The sequence below is a fragment of the Myotis yumanensis genome, unplaced genomic scaffold (genome assembly GCF_028538775.1).
Source record: "Myotis yumanensis isolate MYYU_CA2020_CCGP unplaced genomic scaffold, mMyoYum1.0.hap1 SCAF_3, whole genome shotgun sequence".
NCBI lineage: Eukaryota > Metazoa > Chordata > Mammalia > Chiroptera > Vespertilionidae > Myotis > Myotis yumanensis.
Genome location: NW_027223754.1, coordinates 170,219,637 through 170,246,567, shown reverse-complemented (window position 1 = coordinate 170,246,567; position 26,931 = coordinate 170,219,637). Strand labels below are relative to the sequence as shown.

At 35.6% G+C, this 26,931-nt stretch overlaps 1 protein-coding gene across 1 annotated transcript in view; it reads right to left on the bottom strand.

Moving 5' to 3' along the window:
• Positions 1-13,262: 13,262 nt before the first annotated feature.
• ADAMTS20 (ADAM metallopeptidase with thrombospondin type 1 motif 20) overlaps positions 13,263-26,931 on the bottom strand; it is a 167,997-nt gene continuing 154,328 nt past the window's right edge. The window contains exons 38-39 of the mRNA XM_070407804.1: positions 16,768-16,872; positions 13,263-14,574 (exon numbers count right to left, since the gene is read on the bottom strand). Coding sequence (XP_070263905.1) covers positions 14,485-14,574; positions 16,768-16,872 — 195 coding nt within the window. The 3' untranslated portion in view covers positions 13,263-14,484. The remainder of the gene's footprint in view (positions 14,575-16,767; positions 16,873-26,931) is intronic.

The window sequence follows — 26,931 nt, the reverse complement described above, 5'->3', positions numbered from 1 at the left end:
TGGGGAAAACCAAAAGTTGTCCAAACCCATATCCTTTGTTAGGGCAATGTTGTTTAATTAACATTGAGCTTCCAGAAATCAAAAAATGGTCAACTCCTATGATGACTAAATAACATATTAAAGGAGATAGCAGTGTACAAGTGCCTCAATTATATAGTTTCCTTGTCTTTAAAATCACCTTAGAGCATTACTCCCAGGACAGTTTTGGCACCAAAGCCTCCATCTGCTTATAATTTCCCTTGCATTTTCATAGCTTTTTCAGTCCTTGCTTTCTTGCTCAACAGGAAGTCAAATTGGGTGAATCATTTCACCAGGCAGTCTTCATCTCTGCAACTCAGTTTCATTTTCCCTTTTTGCCCTTAGGAGAGGGTCACAGCCCTGGAAAGCTTTCTTTGAAAGAGCACTTTATAAAAGATGCAACAGCATCCTCTACTGACTGTGGCTCATAGTGTCCAAGGGGCACAAGCTCATTTGAGTGTCTGAGTAAAGTTTGGATCGCCCCTTCTTTAGTGCACTTACCAGTGATTTTTATTTCCTTATGTTATGCTCTTTTGAAATGCAAAATTATGTTTGCAGATGATACTATCTTGTGTAGAGAAAACCCTAAAACTCCACAAAGAAACTATTAGAACTAATAAACAAATTGAGGACATAAAAATCAACATACAAAAATCATCTGCTTTTCTCTACACCAACAACAAACTATTCAAAAAGAAAATTAAGTAAACGGCTTTTGCACAGTGAAATATAATGACTTTCAGCAGAATAGCATACCAGCTGTTTTTTTAAAAAACATGCTTCTCTCCAGCTGGCATACCCTTACACCAGAATCTCAGAGCCTGGCATTCTGATTCTTCCACTAAGTCTTGTCACAAATTCCTCACATCTTTTTCCACCATTGACCCCTCCAACACCATAGGGGCTGTCAAATCACGTGGTCCAAGTGGCAGGGCTGCTTGCATCCCAGTCCTTTCCTGCCCTGGGCCACATCACATAGCCCAGTATAAGGGCCATTTGTGTTTTTACTTGTGGAATATGCTGCCTCCAGAATCCATAAAGCCCAACTTGCACATTGCTCCCTTCTTTTTAGTAGGACGTATAAAATATAATACTTCAATTTTTATCAGGATGGGGTGTTCCAGCATACCCTTGAACACTGCGTCCATAAAAATCCTACAAATGTGGGAGGCTCTGAGGTTTATCTCCTCTCCATTGGAGTGCATATCTATAATAATAAAAGTGTAATATGCTAATTAGAGCAGATGTCCTTCTGGATGAAGCCGGGGCTGTGAGGGAAGCCCAGGTCCCGGGTGCCAGAGGGAAGCTGGTGCCGGCAGCTGGGGGAAGGAAGGCCTACTCTTGCACAAATTTTGTGCATCGGGCCTCTAGTGTTTTCATAAGACCTCCTCTGTGCTTGCCCTTCTTGCTCATCTGAACCCAATCTGCATATAATCATCTATGTAATGGGTCAATGCAATTTCAATGAGATGCCCAGTTGATCCATATTTCTTTGAACTCCATTATAGGAGAAGGTGGGAGAATTAATATAGCCCTGCAACAAAACTGTAAGTGGATAATTTTTTTCCAATTCATGTGATTGTGAACTACAGTGGGGCCTTGACTTACGAGTGTCCCGACTAACGAGTTTTTAGAGATAGGAGCCGTCTCTTGGCCGATTTTTTGCTTTGAGTTGTGAGCTAAAATTCGGGTTACGAGCCAGCTTCAGATACCCCACCGCTAGTTGGCGCAGCGAACGTCACAGTGAACGCCACAACATCAGCTCAGCATCACGTCTCGTTCACTTTTGATTTGACATACAAGTAATTTGAGTTACGAGCTCTGTCAGGGAACGAATTAAACTCGTAAGTCAAGGCCCCACTGTATTTATAATCCTCTTTCCACATGGGGATAGAAAAGAATATATTTGGCAAATCAGTGGCTACAATATGGAGCCATATTGATTTTCTTTGGCACCAAGACTGTGTTGAGAACTATTTGATTGAGTACGTGGTAGTTGGTAGTCATCTTTTGGGATCCATCTAGTTTCCACATGGAACAGACATGAGTTAAATGAAGATAAGATGGGGAAAGCATCTTTGTATCGATTTGATCCTTAACAGTGGCACTAATCACTGCCATCATCCCATAGCACCACCACTACCAAACTGTGATTATACTTCTTGGATGGGTGGGGCAGACTTTTCACATGTCTGTTGGCCATCTGTATGTTCTCTTTGGAGAAGTGTCTGTTCAGGTCTTTGCCCATTTTTAATTCTGTTGTTTGTCTTCTTGGTGTTAAGTTGTATAAGTTCTTTATCAGTATTGTATATTAACCCTTTATAAAATGTATCATTGGCAAATATGTTCTCCCATTCATTGGGTGGTCTTTTTCATTTTGTTGATGGTTTCCTTTGCTGTGCAAAAACATTTTAGTTTGATGTAGTCCATTTATTTATTTTTTCTTTTGTTTCCCTTGCCCAATGAGATATATCAGAAAAAAATATTGCTATAAGAAATGTCCAAGATTTTACTGTCTATGTCATCTTCTAGAATTTTTATAGTTTCAAGTCTAACATTTAAATCTTTAATAAATTTTGAGTTTATTCTTGTGTATGGTATACGAAGGTGGTCTAGTTTCATTTTTTTTTTTTTTGCATGTATCTGTCCAATTTTCCCAGTACCATTTATTAAATAGACTATCTTTATCCCATTTTATTTTTTTGCCTCCTTTGTCAAATACTAATTTATTATAAAGTAATAGGCTTACTTATGGGTTCTCTATTCTGTTTCATTTATCTATATGTCTGTTTTTATGCCAGTACCGTGCTGTTTTGATTACTATGGTCTTGTAGTATAGTGTGACATTAGGTAGCCAGATTCCTCCAACATTGTTCTTCTTTCTCAAGATTGCTGAAGCTATTCTGGGTCTTTTGTAGTTCCATATAAATTTTTGGAATATTTGTTCTGTGAAATACACCATTGGTATCATGATAGGATTTGTGTTGACTCTCTAGATTGTTTTTGGGTAGTACGGATATTTTAATGATGTTAATTCTTCCTACCCTTAAACATAGTATATGTTTCTGCTTTTTTTGTATCTTCAGTTTCTTTCTTCAGTATCTTATAATTTTCAGAGTATAGGTCTTTTACTTCCTTGGTTAAATTTATTTGTAGGTATTTTATTCTTTTTGAAGCAATTGTGAATTGGATTGTTTTCTTAGTTTCCCTTTCTGATAGTCATTATTGGTGTATAAAAATGCAACTGATCTCTAGATATTTATTTTGCATCCTGATACTTTACTGAATTCTTTTATCAGTTCTAGTAGTTTTTTGTTGGAATCTTTAGGGTTCTCTAGATGTAGTATCATGTCATCTGCAAATGAAAATTTTACCTTTTTGTTTCCAATTTGGATGCCTTTTATTTCTTCTTCTTGCCTGATTGCTGTGGCTAGGACTTCCAGTGTCATGTTGAATAAGAGTGGTGAAAGTGGACATCCCTGTCTTGTACCCGATCTTAAGGGAAACACTTGTAGTTTTTGCCCATTGAGTATGATGTTGGCTGTGGGTTTGTTATATATAGCAACAAGACATTATTTTAATTGCTAGTTGTGCAATCAGGGCTTGTTTAGATTTACACGTTTGCTAAATTCTTTGCTTTTACATTCTGAGTTAAATATTCTTTTTTAAAATATGTTTTTATTACTTAGAAATAGAGAGGGAGAGAGAGAAACATTAATGTGATAGAGAAACTTTGGTAGCCTCCCATGTGCACCCCAAACAGGGATTGGACCCATAACCTGGCTATGTACCCTGACTGGGAATTGAACCGGCAACCTTTCAGGACTATGCTCAAACAACTGAGGCACACTGGCCAGGGTGAGTTAGCTATTCTTCCTAATGATGTAAATTATTTAATGGTCATTCAGCAATGCAGTCTTTGTCTGAAAATGATTTTATTTCCCTTTTATTGTTTAAAGTAGTAAACAATATTGGATTGACCTTTTCATCCCTATGCAGTATGAGCTTGGCTGTACATTTTGTTGCTGTTCTGTCTTATTCAGCATCTTTGCAAGTCTGTAGTGAGGGAGAGGTCTGTGTTACCCCAGGCCCACAGAGTGGCTATACTCCAAAGTCTTTTCTAATGCTTGAGCCACTTTGAGTTTTTTTTTCTTCCACACAAACACATCCTAATTTATAAAGTTGGCTTTATCTTCTTATGCATTGAGGATGTGAGCAGGCTTTGTGAAGTTTCTCCCACAGCACAGTCCCGAGCGGAGAAGAAACACACTAGTTACTTCTCTTTGCACCCCTGTATCCTGGATCAACTTGAATCACAGCACTGTTAGACGTAATCTTACTTTGTAACTGGCTACCTTCCACATTAGAGTGTAAGCATCATGAGGGGTAGAGAGTATCTAATTCAGGTGTGTCCTTAGCCCTTTGCATAGCACTTAGAAAATAGTAGGTATGTAAGCAATGATTCTTTTTTTAAATAATATATTTTATTGATTTTTTACAGAGAGGAAGGAAGAGGGATAGAGAGTTAGAAACATCGATCAGCTGTCTCCTACACACCCCCCACTGGGGATGTGCCCACAACCAAGGTACATGCCCTTGACCGGAATCAAACCTGGGATCCTCAGTCCGCAGGCCGATGCTCTATCTACTGAGCCAAACATGTTAGGGCTGTAAGCGATGATTCTTAAATGAGAGAATATTGGATAAATGACATGTTTTTAGGGTACGAAATCTTAGGTCTATTTCTGAAATTTGGTGGTGGTTCAGACAGTTTCCAGACTTTCTTATTAAGTTGTGTAGAATAGAATCTCAATAGAATAGATCTCTGTTATTGACAATATATTTTTAACTCAATAAAGGGGAGTTATTCATAACCTTCTGTATAATAATAACAGTAATACTATAATTAACATTGTAGCCCTTTTTGAGGAGCATTTATATTTGCATTTGATGTGCATCCTCAAATGTAGTTGTAGAACAGCTGTCCTTAGAACTGACAGTATTGGTAGGAGGCATGTCCCACTAAAAATGTACAATCAGATATTATGTCTTTATTTTTAAACAAGACTCCATCTGTTTTTAACTTTGCTAAAACCTATTACAGACCTAGGTTTTTTCTCTTGCATTGCTGTGAAATTCATGTCTTTAACCCAAATTTTTAATTAAGTAAGAGTGTAAGAGATTCAAGAAAACCATGATGACCAAGAAAAGAAATGTACTATTTTATGTGGGTTATGATTTACCATAAGATTAGAGCTAGAAACAGACCCCTATCTCTAAATTATTAAGAGAACTACCTCTAGCAACATTGAACATAGATTGACATGAACTAGTGCCTGCATAGCAACCATTTTTTGTTTCGTTCTTTACTTCAGAAATTGTTCTGGTTAATTAAAGATAAAATAAAGTATCAGAGTGTATCTAGTTGAAGCCAGGGAAAAAGGTCAAAATCACTCCAATAGTTGGTGCGTTGAAGATTTGCTGACATACCAGCAATGCATCGTACGCCTCCGCTTGCTCTGCTGATGCGGAATGCTGCCATGAGCGCTCCCACTGCTGCCCCTGAGTCCTGGGTGTAGCCATCAGCAGTATCAGCAGCTGACACTAGTCTGAGTTCCACGTACAACCTCTCCTTCTTGGAAATCACTAACTTCTGACTAAACTCAGAGATGGTCCTTCTGATTGCGGGAGTCGAGGTTATATGCCTGTGTCTTAGTCGCAAGGAAGGTCAGGAAAGCAAATATCTGATATTTTCAGTCTCCATACTGAGAAGCATGGTTCACCTGATAAGTTGGAGTATTCGTGAAACATAAGAGTCTGTGCACCAAAATAAATGACAATTGTCCTCCAGTATGTCTCTAACAAGATTTTTAAGCAACTCTCTTTGCCCTAGATTGCATGCAACTTCTCAGTTACTTTTTCTCATACCACTTCCTAAATCCCAAGTCTAGGATTTGCCTTCCCTATACCCCAAAGACACAATGCTTCCTGTGTTGGTCCTAGCTAAAATGAAAGAAAACTAAAAATATCTCCACTAGTTACACCTTCAGTAGTTTCTGAAAAATTATGATCAACTACCTACTTTGTGATGGCAGGGATTGTGTCTACATTCTCAACTACTAAGGTATAGTGTCTGGGTCAGAATTGCTTTCAACAAATATATTCCTAATGACTTTGGAAATTCATCTCTCCCCACCTAATTAGGCCACTACGCTAGACTCTGGAAAACTCCACTGTTCCTGGTTTGTTACACCTTTTTTTCAGAGAGAGCAGAGATATATCCCATCATGGGGCAAATGTAATAGATGGGTAGCAGTTACCTAGGAAACTATACTAAGGACAATTTTGATGATACATTGAACTGATAGTAGGAAATGTCTTTTTTATTATTTAAATGTAGGTGGTATAAAATATTATGTTAGTTTCAGGTATATGAATAGTGATTTGATACTTATACACCTTACTAGAGGCCTAGTGCACAAAATTCATGCACTGGGGGGTGGCCCCTCAGCCCAGCCTGCACCCTCTTCAATCTGGGACCCCTTGGAGGATGTCCGACTGCCAGATGTCCTAAACCAGCAGTTGGACATCCCTCTCACAATCCAGGACTGCTGGCTCCTAACCACTCACCTGCCTGCCTGCTTGATTGCCCCTAACCACTTCTTCCTGCCAGCCTGATCACCCCCTAACCATTCCCCTGCTGGCCTGATTGACACCTAACTGCTCCCCTGCCAGCCTGATCACCCCCAACTGCCGTCTCCTGCAGGCCTGGACCCCCACAACTGCCCTCCCCTGCAGGCCTGGTCACCCCCAACTGCCCTCCCCTGCCGGCCATCTTGTGACAAGGTGGGGGTGGCCATCTTGTGGCAACATGGGGGCAGCCATATTGTGACAATGTGGGGCGGCCATCTTGTGATGTGAGGGCGTGAGGGTCAATTTGCATATTACCTCTATTATATAGGATAATGTGATCACCACACTAAGTCTAGTGATCATCTGTTGCTGTGCAAAGTTATCACAACACTATTGAATAAACTCCTCTTCGTTTTTACCCATCCTCTGCCACTGTCTAGCAAACAACAGTTAATGTTCTCTGTAACTATGAGTCTTTTTTTGTTTTGTTTTAGATTCTACATACAAGTAAAATAATATTCGTCTTTCTTGGTCGGACTTGTTTCATTTAGCATAAGACACAGTTTGCTTCCATATCTTGGTTATTGTAAATAATGCTGCAATAAACATAGGGGTGCACATATATTTTCAAGTTAATGTTTTGAGGTGTTTTTTTTAAAATAAGTATCCAGAAATGAGATTGCTGGGTTATATGGTAGTTCTATTTTTAGTTTTTTGATGAATCTCCATACTGTTTTCCATAGTGGCTGCATCAATTTATAGTCCCACCAATAGTGCATGAGGGTTCCCTTTTCTCCACATTCTTGAAACATTTATTTATTGACTTTTGATAATAGCCATTCTGACTGGTATGAAGTAGTATTTCATTGTGATTTTGATTTGCATTTCTCTGATGTTTAGTGACGTTGAGCATCTTTTCATATATCTATTGGCCATCTGTGTATCCTTTTTGGAGAAATGTATCTTCATGCCCCCTGCTCATTCTTTGATCAGATTGTTTATTTGTTTTTTTTTATATTGGCTGTAAGAGTTCCTTATATTTTGGATATTAACCCTTATTAGATATATTATTTGCTAATATATCCTCCCATTTATTAGGTTATCTTTTTGTTTTATTAGTGTTAACCTTCCCTGGGAAGAAGATTTTTAGTTTGATGTAGTCCCATTTGTTTAAGTTTGCTTTTGTTTCCCTTGTTCGAGGGGACATATCTAAAATATTAAGAGTGATGTCAAGGAGTTTGTGGCCTATGTTTTTTTCTATGCATTTTATAGTTTCAGGTTTTATATTTAAGTCTTTAATTCAATGAGTTTATTTTTATAGTTTGTGTAAGGGCATGGTCCAGTTTTGTTTTTTGTTTTTGCATGTATCTGTTCAGTTTTCCCCAAGACACTGTTATTTCTTCATAGATTAATTCACTATATAAGTGAGGGTTTATTTCTGGACTCTGTATTCTGTTCCATTGATCTATGTCTGTTTATGTGCTGGTACCATACTGTTTGGATTATTATAGCTTTGTAATATAGTTTGAAATTGCTGTTAATTTTCCCTTTATCTCCATCAATATTTTCTTTACAAGTATTGCTACTCCAGATTTCTTTTTGTTTTTATTTGCTTGAATATCTTTTTCCATGCCTTTTCTTTCAGTGTGTGTGTCTTTCAATGAAATGAGTCTCTTGTAGGCAGCACATAGATGGGACTTGTTTTTTCATCCATTCAGCCACCCTGTGTCTTTTGCTTAGAGTATTTTGTCCATTTATATTTAAAATAAATATTTATAGGTTATGTATTTATTGATGTTTTGTTAGTTGTTTTTCAGTTGTTTTTATATTCTCTATTCTTTTCTTATTCTTTCCTTTTGGTTTACTGGTTCTCTTTAGTATTTTATTTGGGTTCTTTTCTCTTTATTTATTGTGGGATTATTTATTTATTTATTTATTTATTTATTTATTTTTGGTATTTTCTTGGTTTGTGGATGCCATGAGGTTCCTATATATCCATTTATATCTACTGCAGTCTGTTTTAAGGTGGTAGGTGTTTGAGTTCAAACACATTATAAAAGCACTATATTTTCACTCTCCCTTCACACTTGGTGTTTTTGATGTCACATTTTATATATATTTTGTGTGTATCCTCTATTTATTATAGTTATAGTTAATTTTGCTGCTTGTGTCTTTTAACCTTCATCTTAGCTTTTTAAGTTGCTTATTTACTGTGCTAATTCTATGCTTGCCTTCCTGCAAGATTTTTCCTTTCTTGTATTTTCTTATTTCTGGTATGGCCTTTTATTTCTTGCATAAAGAAGAGCCTTTAAGGTTTCCTGTACAACTGTTTTAGCAGTTGGTGAAGAAATCCTTTAGTGTTTGCTTGTCAGAAAGATTAAATGATTTTTCCTAAGGTCACAAAGCTTACATAAGCAATAGAGCTAGAATTTAGACCCCCCCTCCACCCCCAGAACCTACCTTCTGCCTACATTGCTTTCAAAGCTATTTTCTATATTTAAAATGGGGCACTTTCTACTAAACAAAACATATTTACATTCATTTAACCTCATAATTTTTATTTTGGGAAGGTAAGCAGGGCATTTTCCTTCTATCTATTTAACAATTTGCAATATTGAGGTTCAGGTTGTGTGTTTTGTTATGAGATTCCACAGCTAGAAAGTGTCAGAGCATGTAAAAAAACTCAGGTCTTCTTAACTCTGAAACAGCAGGTATTAAACTATGAAAGGAGCATATATTTGTTTTGTTGGGTAAGCTGAACTCTTTCTGTATAGGAAAATGGGAGAGGAGAGTGGTGATCTACCCTCTCCAAGAACTGGGGTTTTTTTGTTTGTTTGTTTTTGTTTTACTCGGATTGAATACTAAGTAACTTTATTTCTATAAAAATAGTAACTGCAAAGTAATGCACCAGACAAAAATTATACATAGAAACTTTTAGAGCTGAAAAATACCTTAGAAGTTTGTTCATATCTCGAATTTTACAGCTGAGGAAACAAACCTGCCTAAAGTTTAATATTTCACTCTTTGATATTAGTGCTTGGTCTAGAAAGCTGGGTATCCCCAAGCACTTGCTCCCAATCCAAGCTTCCTCTATGTATAGCATAAAGACCATCCCTCCAAAACTATGGCACTAAAACAACTTTTCTATTTGCTCCCGGAGACTGAGAAAGGTTTTATATTGTCAAGAATGTTCGCAGATCGCAGTAGTGAAAAGAACACATGCAGGTCTGTATGCCAGAGATAGAGCTATGGAGATGCCATGGATATGTAGGTATTAATGCTTTCAGTTAGAGCATTAATACGGAAAACACAAACACAGCTTGCCTGTTGCATTCAAACAGTTACTCCTCAAGTGCTTCAGACAATTGGAGGGAAAATATTTTTCAATATTTTTTTCTTTATCCTACTGAGGAATAGTTAAGAGTGGCCAGCAGATGCCACTGTTGTCAGTTTTAAGTAAATTTTCCTGTTTCAAATAAAGATGAGTCATTACAGGGGTAAAAAAATGTGGCAAGTACAGTGTAACAAAAATAGGCATGTTATCTTAAAATAAATGACAAAACTAATGCACAATTGGGTCTTCTTATTTACCTTTAAACAAAACATTTAAATAGACAGTTGGCAGCTAAAAACAAGCTGAATTATTAGAAAAAAATTGAACAAGAGTCATTTATGTTTGAAAATAATAATGTTTACAAGTCAAAATATATTGAGTGATAGCTATATTTTCATAGCACAGAATATATCCTATCCTGATGTGTGACATCAAAGAATAAATAAAAATCAATTCTGTTCTTTTTAAATGATTGTGGCAACTTAGAACATTTATATTTAGCAAAGCTGTACTAAGTTATGAATGAGTTTTCACTGAAAAATGTTCTATAGTGTGTTCACAATGTTTGTAGGTGTGAAGACTTTTAAAGTAATTTAAAATACATTGACCAATGTCACACCAATAAATTTAATAAAAATTTTTTTTAAATAAAGTAAACCTACTAAACTTACTCCTTGAGAAAAAGCATGCATGGTGGCTGTTGTTTACTTCTAGTCTGGCCTCCCAAACCCTACTCTAGGGCGTGATTGAACTCTCTAGGAATACCTGTATCTTCCTGAACATATTCTTGGGATGGCTCTTCATTTTTTAAAAACATCAATCCCACCAAATATCTCTAAATTATAGTTCATATAGATGTTTTCATATATCTTCTTGTGGAAGTGAATTGCTAAGTATTTTAATTTATTCATATTAAATATTAAATCTCTACTGTGTAGACAACACTCTGATAGTTGCCATGAAAGATTCAGAATAAAGTAATGTAGTTTCCATCATTAAGCAAAGAATATGATTGAGTAAAAAGTAAGGCTTTGTGTCTGGACAGATGTGCACTGTGCTAAAAAGTTTCTGCCATTATATAAAACTAGAGGCCTGATGCATGAAATTCATGCAAGGGGCTCGGCCCCCACCACCGCAGCAGCGGCCTCAGCCCCCGTCTGCTGCAGCTTCGTCGGGAAGGATGTCTACTCTAATTAGCACATTATGCTTTTATTATTATAGATGATCTTTAAAATGGTGATGCTTCATAAGGTTGTTGTAAAGATTAAATTATGTCATAATGTAAAGTGCCTCTCAGTATGTGGCATAAAATAGAAACCAAGCAAGTACCAGTTTTTACTCAAATAACCATCTCGGAGAGCAGGTAAGATGGGTGTTCGAAATCCTAATCACATACCAGGTAGAAAACAATAAGTGATGTAAGAAAGGAAAACAATACATGAAGAATTTAAAATAAAATATTCCCAACAGAATCGTCCAGGAAGTATTTATGGAGGAGGTCACAACGAACTATTACTTGAGAGAAAGTCAAGCATTTATAGTGTAGAATAATATAAGGTTGAGAAAGAATGGTATATAAGAAGAGAACTAATTAACCATGACACCCCATCATCTTTCCTACCACTCGCTTATCTGAAATAAACTGAGTCTGTTTAGAAATTAAGTAGTGAAATTTCTAAATTTCATAATTGTACCATGGTTATGCAAGAGAATATCTTTTTTAAGTACATACTAAAGTATTATGGAATAAAAGTTCATGTGATAATCAACAACTCTCAAATTAAGAATAAATATGTGGATAGATATGTCTGTGTATAAGTATACTATCCTATATAATAATCTACATAATAAAAGCCTAATATGCTAAGTGTCTGGTCATCCAGTGACTGGTCGACTGTTCAATCAAAGCATAATATGCTAATGATATGCTAAGGTTGCTCAACCACTCGCTATGATGTGTACTGACCACCAGGGGGCAGACAATCAACCGGTCGCTATGATGTGTACTGACCACCAGGGGGCAGATGCTCTGACTGGTAGGTTAGCTTGCTGCTGGGGTCCAGCAGATCGGGACTGAGCAAGATGGGCCAATCACACCCTGGAGCCCTCCCATGGTCCCTTTCCTGCCCCAATCATGCACTGGCGGGGTCTCTCTGCTTGGCCTGTGCCCTCTCACAATCTGGGAACCCTCAGGGGATGTCGGAGAGCTGGTTTCGGCCCAATCCCACAGGTCACTCCCCTCGTAAGGGCACCAGACGCAGGGCTCATGGCTGGGGAGCGCTGCTGCAGTACGAGCCTCTCCCAATCTGGCATGAGCCCACGGCATGAGCCCACGGCAGGCACAATGGGGCTGGAGTGACCGGGAGTGGCAGGTAGAAGCTGCAGGCGGTGTTGAACTGTGGGTTTCGGCCCAATCCCCGCAGGCACCCCTGAGAGACCCCACACGTGCACAAATTCGTGCATCGGGCCTCAAGTACACATATAAAAAAAAGAGAATGATGTAGCAAATGTGACAAAATGTTAAATTCGTGATTCCAGCTAAAAGACATGGTAGCTATTTGTACTATTCTTGCAATTTTTTGTAAGCTTTAAATTATGTCAACATTTATAGGTAAAGTTTAAAAATGTGAAGGTGAATTATGGACATTTTGATAAATGAAAGCTGGATTTGTGCCAGCCAACTCACACTATAAGAAATAATAGAAACTCAGATCTATAAGAAAGAATAAAGAGGGAAAGAAATTTTAAGACACTTGATAAGCAAAAATTTATATGAAAATATATTCGGAGTTTGTAACATTTGACATATATTGTGATAGGTTATATATATATCTATCTATATATATATATAGATAGATAGATAGATAGATATATCCATCCCTGGGGCAAAGAACTATATGTAATATATATAGTATACTTTCTTGCCCCATTATATATAAATACAGTGGTAACCCTTTTATGAATTGAAGCTTTTAAAGGTATTGCAAGTTTCTGTCAGCCTCCTGCCCATGTTCCTTTTGCCATCAGAAGGGTGAACAGCTGTTTCCATCCCAACTGCAATAATTTCAATTAAAAATTCCTTAGAATTTATGAAGTAATTTTAGATTCACAGACATTTTTAGTGAAGGATTCTTAAAGGAAAATGAAAACATGGTGTTAATGTATAACAAATATTTTTATTATTTAAATGTTTATAAATGTAAAGATTTTAGTTATGAATGAAAACATTTATAGCAAATGTTACACATTTCATATTAATGTTTGTAACTGATTTAAGGCACATAGTGCAAAATACTTTATTTCTGATACAGAGATCCCTAAATGTTTAACCACATTGGCACAAAATTGCTTTAGTACCTTATATGGTACAATATACCTCTAATAAATGTTTGGGGGAAAACTTTGTGGGTAAAATTAATCTATTATTAACTGATAAAATTCTATTAGTAGATTCAGTTTTGTTTTACAAAGTAGGTTTCCGTATAAAAATATTATTTGTCTATGATTAGTTTAAAACCACATTATTATATAATACACAATTATCCACCTGAAAAAAATTTAATACCTGAGAATTTGTCCAAGGATAGTTAATTTTTACTATCTTTTATGTTCTGGCTTTGAGAAATCTTAGGTATAAAATAACATGAACATCTCTTAACATGAACATCTCTAATAAAAATTTTGCACATGTAAAAATAATTTTGTTTATTGAATCTTCAAAATTTCAATAATTCTCACTTCTGTATTTGATTAATAAAATACAGTATAAACTTTGAGAAAATAGATTTTTAAGAGTAGATATATACACGTGAGAGTTATAAAGACATAGAGAGCGTACACATTAAATTAGAGGTAGGTGTTTTAAAATTCTACTATATTATACCTTCTTTTGTATTATACCCACAAAAGTTATTTAGTATTTAACCCAAGCACACATTTTTAGGATTTTTAAAATTTGAAGCACCATAATTCATAATTAAAGGAATATAAAACAAGGTATCTATGCTGTATCAGTAAGTATAATGGCTATGTACTTTTTCAAAGTAACTATTGATTTACTACTATTCACCTGACATGAAATAATGTTTATGGTAGTTTTAAATAAGTTCATTTTCCACTTAACAAGTAGAGCAAACATTTCATTGTACAGTAGAATACTGAGTAGAGGTTTACATGTATGTTTATAGGTTTAACTGTGGTCGAGTCCAAGCTGTTAACTGCAATATTATCTTGGTATAATTCATCCAGACATCCCTGTATATTTCACCATAAATAAGTACTTTTTAAAAAAATATCCTGATTAGAGTTATATACCTATTAAGTTGAAGGCCTTGAAAAAATTAAGTGGGGATTTGACTCCCTGGTGAGCACCCTAAACAAAGTCACAGACCTTTTGGACACGGAAATCTCAGGAAGGGAAGATGAAAGACATGAGCACCAGTTATTTGCAGGTTCAAAGACTATCTCCTCTTTGGGACACACTTCTCACTTCTGAATGCTCAGATCACTTGAATTGGGAGGCCAGTCGTCAGGTGAGGAACACATTTTCCACAAAACCCTCCACATCTGCCGTAGACTTTGGTTCCATCCTGAAAATAGGAAGAGACAGAAATACAGGAGAATCTAAAACATGCACAAGACAGAAAAAGCCAATTAGCCAAGGTTTCCTGTGACAATCACACTTGAGGTAAATGCCATGTCAGGATTGGTGGTTAGGGCAGTGAGATAACCCACCTGAGATGCATATTAGCTTCTTGATTATTATATACCACACTATAATTTAGATGATTCATCTCAATCCACATACTTTTCATCGAGGCATCTATTTGCTTTAGTGAGTTTAAGATTTTCATCGACTAAATAAAAGTTATTTGTAGAAATACAGCCTGAAGAAAAGTATAGAAGGGGGTGGGGGGAAATTGGACTGAAAGCAGTAATTAGAACTTTTTTTTTTTTTTTCCTTTTTAGTAAAGCAAAGCCATTCACAGAGGAATGATGGTCAGAGGTGGGTGAAAGGCATGGTCAGGACAAAGACAGATGTTATTTCTAGACTGCCTTCCATCTTTAAGTCCAAAAGTCAAAAAACGGAAAACATTTTGATTGGATGAGGCAAAATAGTTTAAACTCCTGCAATTTTTTGAAAGGTAAAGGTAAAGTTATTTTGGTTGTTTTTGTGGTTTTTCTTTTGACCTAAAGAAGGAGGTTTCCTGGAACATTTTGGAATGGATGTTTAGAGATCAGGGGTTTTCGAAATTGACTTTTGTTTCAGAAGATTTTTTAACTCTCAAGAATCTGAGTAAGCAGAAAAGAAGGGAATGGCAGTAAAAATTCTAATTTACATATGTTCCTATCCCAGATTAAGTAAAAACCTAACCTTGGTTAAATCTATTGTGTTTGCATTCCCATAAGTATATTTGGGTTTCAGTTTCACATCAGGTTTCAGGAAAGACCTTCATGTGTAACATTTTGATGAAGGTAGACATTCTCAGTTAATTAATCTTTAGAATAGAATTAAATAGAAGCAAACAGAATGAATGTATGAGATATTCATATCTACTGGTGATGTCAGCCAGAGTTCAGTCTTCACGTTTAACCAAAAAATATTTAAAAGATGGATAAATAAGGTCAGAATATTTCATTGAGCTCGATTGCTCACAATATATTTTAATTAACTTATTCCCATTCTTCTACCAAAATGGATTAGACCTAAATATGCCAAATGCAAATAGCTCTTTATTTTAAATGTTTTAAAAGCCTACTGCTTACCAATATGCAGAACAAAAATTTAATTCTTTATTAATTAAAACAATTTCAGTCTTCAGAAATAGAATGTTTAAACTCTATAGTATCAAAAAATTGAATTTTCTTTATAAATATTCATAAAAGTAGGAGCATAGAAGAACTCATTCTTATCAAAAGAAAGCAATCAAAACAGTGGGCAGGGGCTATTGGTGGTGTTAATTTATGTACAATACAGGTAGGAACAGTTATAATGTAGATGCTAGTTTACTATGTAGAGAGTCAGGCTAAGACATGGTAACTCTAATAGGAGCCACCTCCTAAAGTGTATGTGCTAGTACATCGAACCAGCAGCAAAATTAAATGGGTTCTATTTTAGAGAATGTACAGGGTGGGGCAAAAGTAGGTGTACAGTTGTGGGTACATGAAACAGTTTATTTTTGTATTATTTTTCATCCAAAGAACTGTAAATCTACTTTTGGCCCATGCTGTATGTGTTAGAGGTGAAGGCAAATAACATTGTTTTCTAGCTAGAGGAAAATATGTATAAAACCATAAAAATAGACTTAAAGAAAGCACGATAGAGGTTATGTTGTTAAATGACAAATGTCTGTAGCACCATCCCATCACTAAATCAAAGCAGTGAGATAAATAAACCAAAAACTTACCTCTCACTTTGAAATATTAAAACCTACAAACCATTAAAGTTAAAAGCACTACCTCTTTCTGAAGTACCTGCCTTTCAAGTCATTAGCCCTAAACTTGAGCTGGATAAAATCTATATGCCCTGACATTATTATTTCATGCTCAGATATCTGTAGCCTGTACAAGAATTTATATGTTTATATAAAACCTACTTATGTACATAAATAAAAATGAACCCTATTCCATAATTTCATAAGTTAATGTTATATTCCATTATATGCAATAATGCAGTCACCAACCTCATATACTAGTAACTCTACATTGAGGTAGAGGCCCTTTCATGCAAGTTCACCGCACAGATGTATTTCAGAAAGGCCTCCCGGCCCAGCAGGACTTACTTGTGATCTGTGGATGACAACAGAGGCGTAACTGCCCTGAGCCAGCCACTTGGCAGTGCTGGATATCTTCATCCCAGTTCCTGCCAAGTTAATGCTGAACCGCCCCTGGATGTAAACAAAACAAAATAAAAATAGATGGACATTATCAGATAGTCAAGAATGCTCTTGATTGGAAACACCCGAATGTGAATTATATAAGAAAGGACTCAAGTGGATTCCTCAGGGTTTTCCTTTATAAAATGAAAAAATATTAACACGGCCTTGCTCTAAAGAAAATGAACCAGCTAAAAAAACAAATTTAAATTGATTACATGTCTTCTCATACGAGAGACAAGTGAGTTAATACCACACAATGTTGTTTGTGCACAAGTAAATCCGTCCACCCCTCGGACTCTAAGACATGACAGATAGAGCCCGTGTTCCTGTAGCAATAGGCCAGTCCTGACGGTGGGACTGGCACCAGACTTGAACATTTCTCCAGGTACAGATTCTGACCTCTAGTTGCTAACTTCCCCAATAAGTTACACCTGGTTTGATGGATTTTCTGTTACTGTGCCTTCGGTGTTAAGAATATTAGGCCCTAAGCCACCACACAAAACAACTGAATTGTGGTATTATTGTCCCAGCTATTACGTCCTTTGTAAGTACCCCAAGTGTATGTGGAGGTGATGCCACACAATTTACACACGTGGTGTGTGAGCCCCCTGGTGGCTGTATGATCTAATTCTTTTCAAGAAACAGAACCAATGAAGTCAAAATATTTCAGACTATCTCCATTAATATTTAAACTGAGAAAATGCATAAAATTTTTCACACATGATCTTGCAATACAGGATTATACATTGAAAAGTAGTACTTAACGCTAATTACATCTGCTGTCAATGTTCAATACACATACAAATATTAAGACATTCTGGGATCACATCACAGTATTCCGTGGATAAGACTCATGAATCTTAAGCAAGACTAATAAAACACTGGGGGTTATATTATGTGAATGAAAGGCTAAATGCATTTTAAATATATGTATAATATGAATTAATACTATTGCTAAAAAACAAATACATATAAATTACTTTATTGATTTAGTTTTCTGAGCAATCTTATTTAAAAACCAAAATAGAGATTCAAATACATTTTAATACAATGATAACATGGAGAATTTTCTCCATAACAGAAATTATTTGATTTAATAATTTCCAAAGAAAACTTATTACATGTATCATTTGGTTATGAAATGTAGAATATGACCTGTGTGTTTGCTTCATTGCTGTATTCTCAGAGCCCAGAAGTGGAACTACATTGATACTCAGTAAAGTGCTTTTGAATGATTAATTCAAAAAGTAAAGATATATACATCTAAAATCTTCATGCTCATAATGAGTGACAATAATACTAGACACATTAATTTAAATTAGCAAATACTTGAATAAGAACTAATTCTAAGGATACATTCTATAATTTAGTCAATCAGATATAATTTTGCACTGTATACCTCCACCTGATGTTAATAGACTTCTCACCAAATAACATTTCTTAAAAATGGAAATATATTCTGTGAGGTAGGTTTCCTATCACCAGCCTCTTATTGAGTGTCCTGGTTGGGCCATGTGATATTTTCAAAACCAAATATTATATTCTTCTATTTATTCTTTACCTCCCTGCTCAAGGTTGCTTGGAAGCATTCAAATATGTAGACACTGGAAGTGAAAGGAAAACAGCTGACAGGCGACTTAGCTATTTCTGGACCCAACTGATTGTGTAAATGAAATTACAACCTGTTTTTCCATTTCTCTGGACTAATTTTCATAAAATTTACTGATGTCCTTGTTAAAAAGCAATATAACACAATCTGAAAGAAATGGTAAAGCAATTCATCTAAAATTTGGGATGATATTGCTAGAGGTGAAAATACATTTCACTCGATCAAAGTGGAGTGGGCAACCTGGTGTCAAGTACTGGGGGAGACAGACCTCATTATAAATCTGATGAGTGAAAACCATTGGTGGGGAAATGGACAAGGGTGGTCAAAAGAAACAAACTTCCAGTTTTAAAAAATATATATTCTGAGGATGTAATGATCACTATAATAAATATAGTTAACAATGCTGTATTGTATATTTGAAAGCTGCTAAGAGAATAGATCTTAAAAGTTCTCATCACAAGAAAAAAAGATTTTGTTATCTATGTGAGGTGACAAATGTTGATGAAATGTATTGTAGAAATCATTTTACAATATATAAGTAATCAAATCATTATGCTGTATGCCTTAAAATGTCACATGACAATTATTTTTCAGTAAAACTGGAGAAACATAAATAAGTGAAGTAGCATATGAGTATAAATAAATGTAATGCAATATGAGCATAAAGAAATGTAATGCAATGTAGAAAATTATAAGTGTCATGAGAAGGATACTGGTACATTCCTATGGGACTTCAGAAGTAATAAAGTGAAGGAATAAAATTATTAAGTAGTAACTTCCATTCCAAATACTTCATTTAAGATTAAGATGTAAGCCTCCTCAAACCTAGTTTTAATTTGAAAAATTAGTTCAACATAGGAGCTGCATAAAAATTGTTTTTTAAAAGTAGTATAAGTTTATCTCCTCTTCTACTCAACATTTTTTTCAGAGGAGGCCACTATAAGAAGTAAAATTCTTACCATTGTTAAAATGTTCATACTACTCAAAGGAATAGTATGATTCAATGCAATCCCTACCAAATACCAATGACACCTTTTTCACAGAACTAGAACAAATAAACCTAACATTTATATGGAACCACAGCAATCTTGATAAAGAAGAACAAATTTGGGGAGGTATCATGCTACCTGAAATCAAACTATACTCCAAGGATATAGTAATCAAACAGCATGATACATATATCGATGGATCAGAACAGAGAGCCCAGAAATAAACCCACACCTATATGGTCAGCTAATCCTATGACAAAGGGGGCAAAAGTATACAATGAGATAAAGGCAGTTTCTTTAATAGATGGTATTGGGAAAACTAGACAGATAAATGCAAATGAGTGAAACTGGATCATTTCCTTACCCCATATACACGTATAAACTAAAATAACAGAATTAAATGTTAAGACCCGAAATCATAAAACTCCTAAAAGAAAACATAGGCAATAAATTCTTTGACATTGTTCTTAGCAATATCTCTTAGGATATGTCTCCTTGGGCAAGGGAAACAAAAGAAAAAATCAACAGATGGGACTACATCAAACTAAAATGTTTTGCACAGTGAAGGAAACCATTAACAAAACAAAAAGACAATCTTCTGAATGGGGGGAGATATTCATCAATGATACATCTGATAAGGGGTTAATATCCAAAATAAACAAGGAACTCGTACAACTTAACAACAAAAACGGGCAGAAGAACTGAATAGACACTTATCCAAAGTGGACATACAGAAGGCCAATACACATATGAAAAGATCTCAGTGTCACTAATCATCAGAGAAATGCAACTTAAAACCACATTGAGATATCACCCCACACCTGTCAGAATGGCTATCATCAATAACTCAAACAAGTGTTGGTGAGGATGTGGAGAAAAGGGAATTCTTGTGTACTATTGGAATTATAAATTGATTCAGCCTTTGAGAAAAACAGTATAGAGTTTCCTCAAAAAGTTAAAACTAGGACTACCATGTGACCCAGCAATTCCACTCTGGTATTTATCTGAAGAAATCCAAAACACTAATTCAAAAATATATATGCACCCCTTTGTTCACTGCAGCACTATTTACAGTAGTCAGGATATGGCCATAACCTAAGTGTTCACTGATAGATGAATGGATAAAAAAGAGTTGGTACATATGTACAATGGAATATTAGCCATAAAAAGAAGGAAATCTTGTCATTTGTGACAATGTGGATGGACCGAGATGAACAAGCAGAGTAAGTCAGAGAAAGACAAATGCCATATTATTTCACTTATATGTGGAATCAAAGAAACAAAATAAACAAACTCATAGAAACAGAACAAACTAACGGTTGTCAGTTATAAAAAGAGTAATAAGGATGTAAAGTACAGCATAGGAAATAGTAAAATTGTAAATGCTAGGTGTGGTGTCAGATGAGAATTGGACTTATCGGTGACCACAATGTAAGTTATATGAACATCTAATGGCTATGTTGTACACCTGAAACTACTATAATATTGTGCATCAACTGAATGTACAAAATAAAAAAATATTAAAGAAGTAGAATTCTGATAGCCAATTCAAACCAACCAGGAATTTAAGAATGTGAAATATTTGCCTTTGAGTAATTGGCTCCACCAAAGAAAAAAGTAATTACGGATATAAGCTAGAGGAGAAATATACAGGTAGGTGCAAGTTTTACTTTGTTTCACTTCTTTGATGTGTTGGTCCATGTGTGCTCATTACATCATTGTTTTACAATTTTAAAATGTGTATGTATTTTATTGCAAATGGGACCTAGACCTATACGTGTAATGTAAATTGATTTGTAAAAATATCTTATTGATTTCAGAGAGGAAGATAGAGATAGAAACATCAATGATGAGAGATAATCATTGACTAGCTGCCTCCTGCACTCCCCCTACTGGGGATCAAGCCCACAGCCCAGGCACATGCTCTTGACTGGAATGGAACCTGGGACCCTTCAGTCCGCAGGCTGATGCTCTGTTCACTAAGCCAAACCAGCTAAAGCATAAATAATTGATTTTAAAAATTTATAAGGAATAACAAAAACTAAAAGTTACATAAATTTTTAAAAAGAATAAAGTTGAAGGACCCACACTGCCTTATTTTAATGCTCATTAGAAAGGTATTATAACCAAGATAGTGCTGTATTAATGAGAAGAGAGAGATGTAGATCAATGTAAGATAATTGAGAGTCCAGAAATAGATACTTATAAATATGTCAATTGATATTTAACAAAGGTGGAAAGACAATTGTATTTTCAACAAATGGTGTTAGGACAATTGGATGTCTATATTCAAAAGCCCTCTCAGACTTCAAAATCAATCACAGGTCTAAATGTAAAACAAAATATAGAAAAAAAATCTCTGTAACTTTGAGTTAATCAAAGAGTTCTTAAATATGATATTAAATGCATAACCCATAAAGAAAATATAATAAATTTGACTTTATTAAAATTTAAATTTTCTTCTTTGAAAGACACTTAAGAGAAAGAAAATATAAGGCTCAGATTAAGAGAAAATACTTGCAAATGTCATATCCAACAAAAGACTTGTATCAAGAATTATAAAAACCTCTCAAAACTAAGCAATCTGATTTTTAAAATGAACAAAAGACATGAACACACACTTCACCAAGGAGGATATAAAGATGGCAAACATACACAAGAAATATGCTTAACACCATTAGTTATCAAAGAAATGCAAATTAAAACCACAAGGAGATACCACTGAAGATGGGGAAACAAAAAACTTGGCAATACTAAGTGCTGACAAGGAAGCAAAGCAACAGGCACTTTAATCTTTGCTGCTGGGAATACAAAATGGTACAGCTACTCTATAAAAGTGTTGCAATTTATTTTAAACTTAAACATACACATACCATATAACCCTACAATCCTACTCATAGGTGTGTACCCTAGAGAAATAAAAATGTATGTTCAAAAACCTGTACACAAATGTGCATATCAGGTGTATTCATAATCTCCAAAACTGTTAACCCATTTTCTTCCAATGGATGAGTGGACAAACTGTGGGACAACTGTACAATGTCCATATGATGGAATAGTTCTCAGCCATTAAAGAGGAACAAATTATTGATAACATGCAACAACACAGATGGATATCAAAGACATTATGGTGAGTGAAGGATACCAATCCCAAAAAGTTACATACTGTATGATTCTATTTCTATGACATTTGTGTGACATTTTAGAAAAGGGAAAATTATAGCAACAGAGTTTACCAGGAGTAAGGTGGGAGGGAACTGTTCTATATTGTGACTATGGTGATGGTAACATGAATCTGTACATACTAGTATGTTAAAACTGTATACCAAAAAAAGGCAATTTTATTGCACATTATTAAAAATGTATTTAATGCGAATGGATCTGACATCTATTTAAAGAAAAATATTTCCGATTGGATTGCAAACAAAACCCAACTACACACTATGTGATAGACACTCAAAGCAGAGAGATTCACAAAGGCCATAAAAACAACCTAATAATGGGAAATTTTAAGATATCACTTTTAGTAACAAAACAGATCAAGTAGGCAAAAAGAATGAGAAAGGAGATCTAAATAATATAATTAAAAGGTTAGATCTACACTCTGATAATAAAGAATACAGGTTCAAAATACTTTACAATGGGTTCTGAATACTCAAAATAAATGCTGGCCATGATCCACCGGCATTGGCTGAATATGGTTCTCTTGCTCTTATGTAATCAATATTAATTACAAAACAGCTAAAAAGATACACTTTTTAAAAGTTTTGTGGTTCTGTAAAAAGTACCACTTTATTTCGCTTTTGATATATGTATTCTAATGTCACACCACACTCCTTAAACTTCATCTTATATTGCAATGTGGCAAAGTTTATTTTCCCTAAAGAGTGCCATATGTGTCCCTTCTCTTTTTAGCATTCATGTCCTGGGGTACCCTGTCATATGCAAACACAAAGGATGTGGTTTTGATGAATCCCAAACAGAATAACTTCTTTCTGTGACATCAAACATCTGGAGAGTATCCATGCAAATGCTGTGTAACTCAACACAGAATCTGGTTTATATATTTGACAGAACATCTCTAAGAATGTAGGGCAGTGTGTATTTTTTGTAACAGTAACCTCAGGCAGTTGAATAAAGACTGAATGAGTATAGCTCCTTTTGGCAGCTTATATCTTTGCCCAATAATGTCTGATTTTGAAACTGAGTTTTGTATTCCACAAATGGCTAGAGAACTATGTGAGGGAAGCATCTGACCTTGATGGGCACAGAGTATTTTATTGTACTGGTTCTGCCTCTGACTTTCTCAACAACATTGGACAGGTTGTTAACATGAGTGTTGTGTTTCTCCAACTATAAACTAGGATTATGTAGTTTACAACTATATAACTTTCTCAAGATATTGTGGGGGGGGGGGGAAATGCAGTTACATGAAAGTTCGAAAAAATAGCATTAGAAATTAATGGGCATTGCTGTCTTATTTAAAAACCTGATTGTGCTAATACCTCTTATTCAGATTCCACGCTCATTGAGAAATATTTTTGATAATAATTAGTTTTCTCTTATTTCCTATAAGGAAAGTTCACTAATGAGATAAAAGGAGTTTTGATTCCACTTGACAGTTATATGATTTACTTGCATATCAGTCTCCTGTGAATTGCGTTGTCTCATTGACCAGACCTTACTCAATGCAACGTATAATGCAAAAACCAGAGTCCCAGAACTTGGTGGCCTTCCCAAAGTAATGGCATCTGTGAGATCTTGTAGAAGACTCCCCACATCTCTAGGTGGCATTCTCAATTGACTTCTTTCTAATTACATCAAGTAAATGACCAAAGGGCATGCATTAGAAAGAGGATGAGATGTTGGATAAAGTCGACCAGTCTTGACACATGTGTTGCTCATTGGAGAATGAATACTCTCCATTTAAGAGGATCACAATGGAAGTGTTATTTTTAAAAATCCATATGTGAGGGAAAAGGTTGTTTAGAATTCTAGACGTTTTATATTACCCTCCTTGACTTTAGAACAGGTGTCCAAAGGACACAGTATCAGACTTCAGAAAGGGAAGTTCAAAGGGGAAGGACAGTCCTGGGAAAATAACTGAATAGAAGATGTAGATCAGGGAGTCTCCAGCTGGGCGGAAGACCAGTGTGACTGAAGTAGGGAAGGAGAAAAATGGACGTGAGTATGGCTAACTAGCCTCAAAGATTAAATGAGATTCCTCTGCAAAGTTGGCTACCTTTAAAAAGATAGCCAGTTAAATAACCAGAGATGATAAAAATTATAAGATACAATAACCATTTAAAGTCTCTGGAAATTGTCCTAAGATTATATAATAGAGAAATATTTATGCCAAAAAAAAAATCTATGAACTCTAGGTAAGAACAGTGAGGCTCTGTGATATTTGAACAATGACCCGTCCTCTCCTCCCCCTACCTCAAGGTGAGAGTTATACCCTTGATGGGTGCAGCGAAGAACACAGGATTTTATTTCCCCCAGATTCCTATTAGAAGTGCATTTTCACCCTGAGAAAGCAAGCCACCAGCACTTTCCATATCATCCAACTCTGTGCTACAGAAGATATAGTATAGGCAAGAGTGGCTGAGAGTCTGAGCTCCCTTCTGTCACTCAGTCCTTACTCACAGTACAGAAAAGCTACCCCAGGCAGGGCAGGCCAAAAGCACAAGGCCTGAGTCATCCCCACTCAAGTAACTGTTAGGGAATTAACTGTTAGGGAAGTGGTTCCATGCTGAGGACAAGTTAAGAATATAGGAGTTACTATGACCTAGTAGCCTGCTTATAGAGTGGGGATGTTAACTCTGAGAAGTGGGCCAGATACACAGAATTGGTCCAAGACTTCTTCCTTGGGAGAGAATCAAATTGTAAGAACAAAAAGCCCCACTGATTTTTTTCTAAGTGGACTGAGCTTATTTGGGACAGAGCATGGGGGATTTCAAGCCTAAGATGCTATTGTAAACACAATTTTAGTGATGCACATTTAGGAGGATGGTGGTAGCTTAGTGGAGCAATAAGCAGAGTGTTAGATCAATTAAATTTTAGCAGAGAGAAACAGGGAATGGGACAGCTAAGATGGGCTCATCTTGAGGTCTGACCTGACCTTAAAGATTGACCTATAAGACTACTCTGGCCAAAGAGCTTGAATTGGATCAACCCATGGAGTAGGGTTAGCATAGATCAATCATCTAGCAGTTGGTGGAGGCTAGGAGCTGAGTGTGATACCCATAGAGACAGACAAACTACAAACTTCAAGAGGAATCAGGAAAAGGGACAAAGAGCCCAGTTTAAAAAAACACACACAAAAACTGTCATTCCAGGAGAATCATGATGACTGTGTACATGTTCAGAGCTGCACCCTCCGAGAAGCAATAACAAAGATTGCACAGGAAATAGATGTCACTGAGAGAGTCCAGCCAAAGAACTAAACAAATAAGCAAGCAAACAAAATTAAGTCCGAGAGGAGAGGGGAGACTTAATATATTTTAGCAACTATGGATACTACCTAAAATGCCCAGTTTTCAACAAACAAACTGGAAAGGATGACTCGCGTACAGGGCAAAAAGGCAACAGAAACAAACTTTGAGAGGCTTCAGATGTCAGACAGATAAAGACTTCGAAGCAGCTAATATAAATATGTTCAAAGAACTATAGAAAACCATGTTTAAAAAAGTAAAGGAGGGTATGGTAGTGTCTCATCAAATAGAAAATATCAGTGAAGAGATACAAATTATAAAAAGAGCTGGAGGACAGTTCTGGAGTTAAAAAGTACAATAACCAAAATAAAAATTTCACTGGAATGGCTCCAACAATAGGTTGGAGTTGGCAGAATAAAGAATCAGTATACTTGAAAAAAAATATCAATAATGATGATACAATATCAAGAACTGAGAGAAAAAACAAATCAAGAAAAATAAACGGGCTCAGAGAAAAGGGGATACCATTAAGTGCACCAACATATGCATAATAGGAGTGCCAACAGGAGAGGAGAAAAGGGAGGAAAGAATATATTTGAAGAAATAATGGCTAACAACTTTCCAAATTTGATGAAATGCATTAGTCTACACATCCAAGAAGCTCAATAGACTCCAAGTTGGGTAGACACAAAGAGATCCACATCCAAATATGTCACAGTAAAAAGAGAAAATCTGAAAGCATCAAGAGAAAACTGACCACATACATGGAACCAAAAAAAGATAGTTGCCATCTATTGTTTATCTAGAAGCCCAAGGACAGTGAATGACATATTTAAAATGCTGAGAAATAAAACTATAAATCACGAATTTTATAACAAAAAATCAATCTTTCAAGAATAAAGGCATTTAAACAAAAGTGAGGTTTGTTACTAATAGATCTGTCTTACAAGACATAGTAAAGAAAATTTTTTAGGTTGTAATCAAGTTACACCAGGCATTTATATAAATCAACACAAAACAACCAAAGAGTACTGGG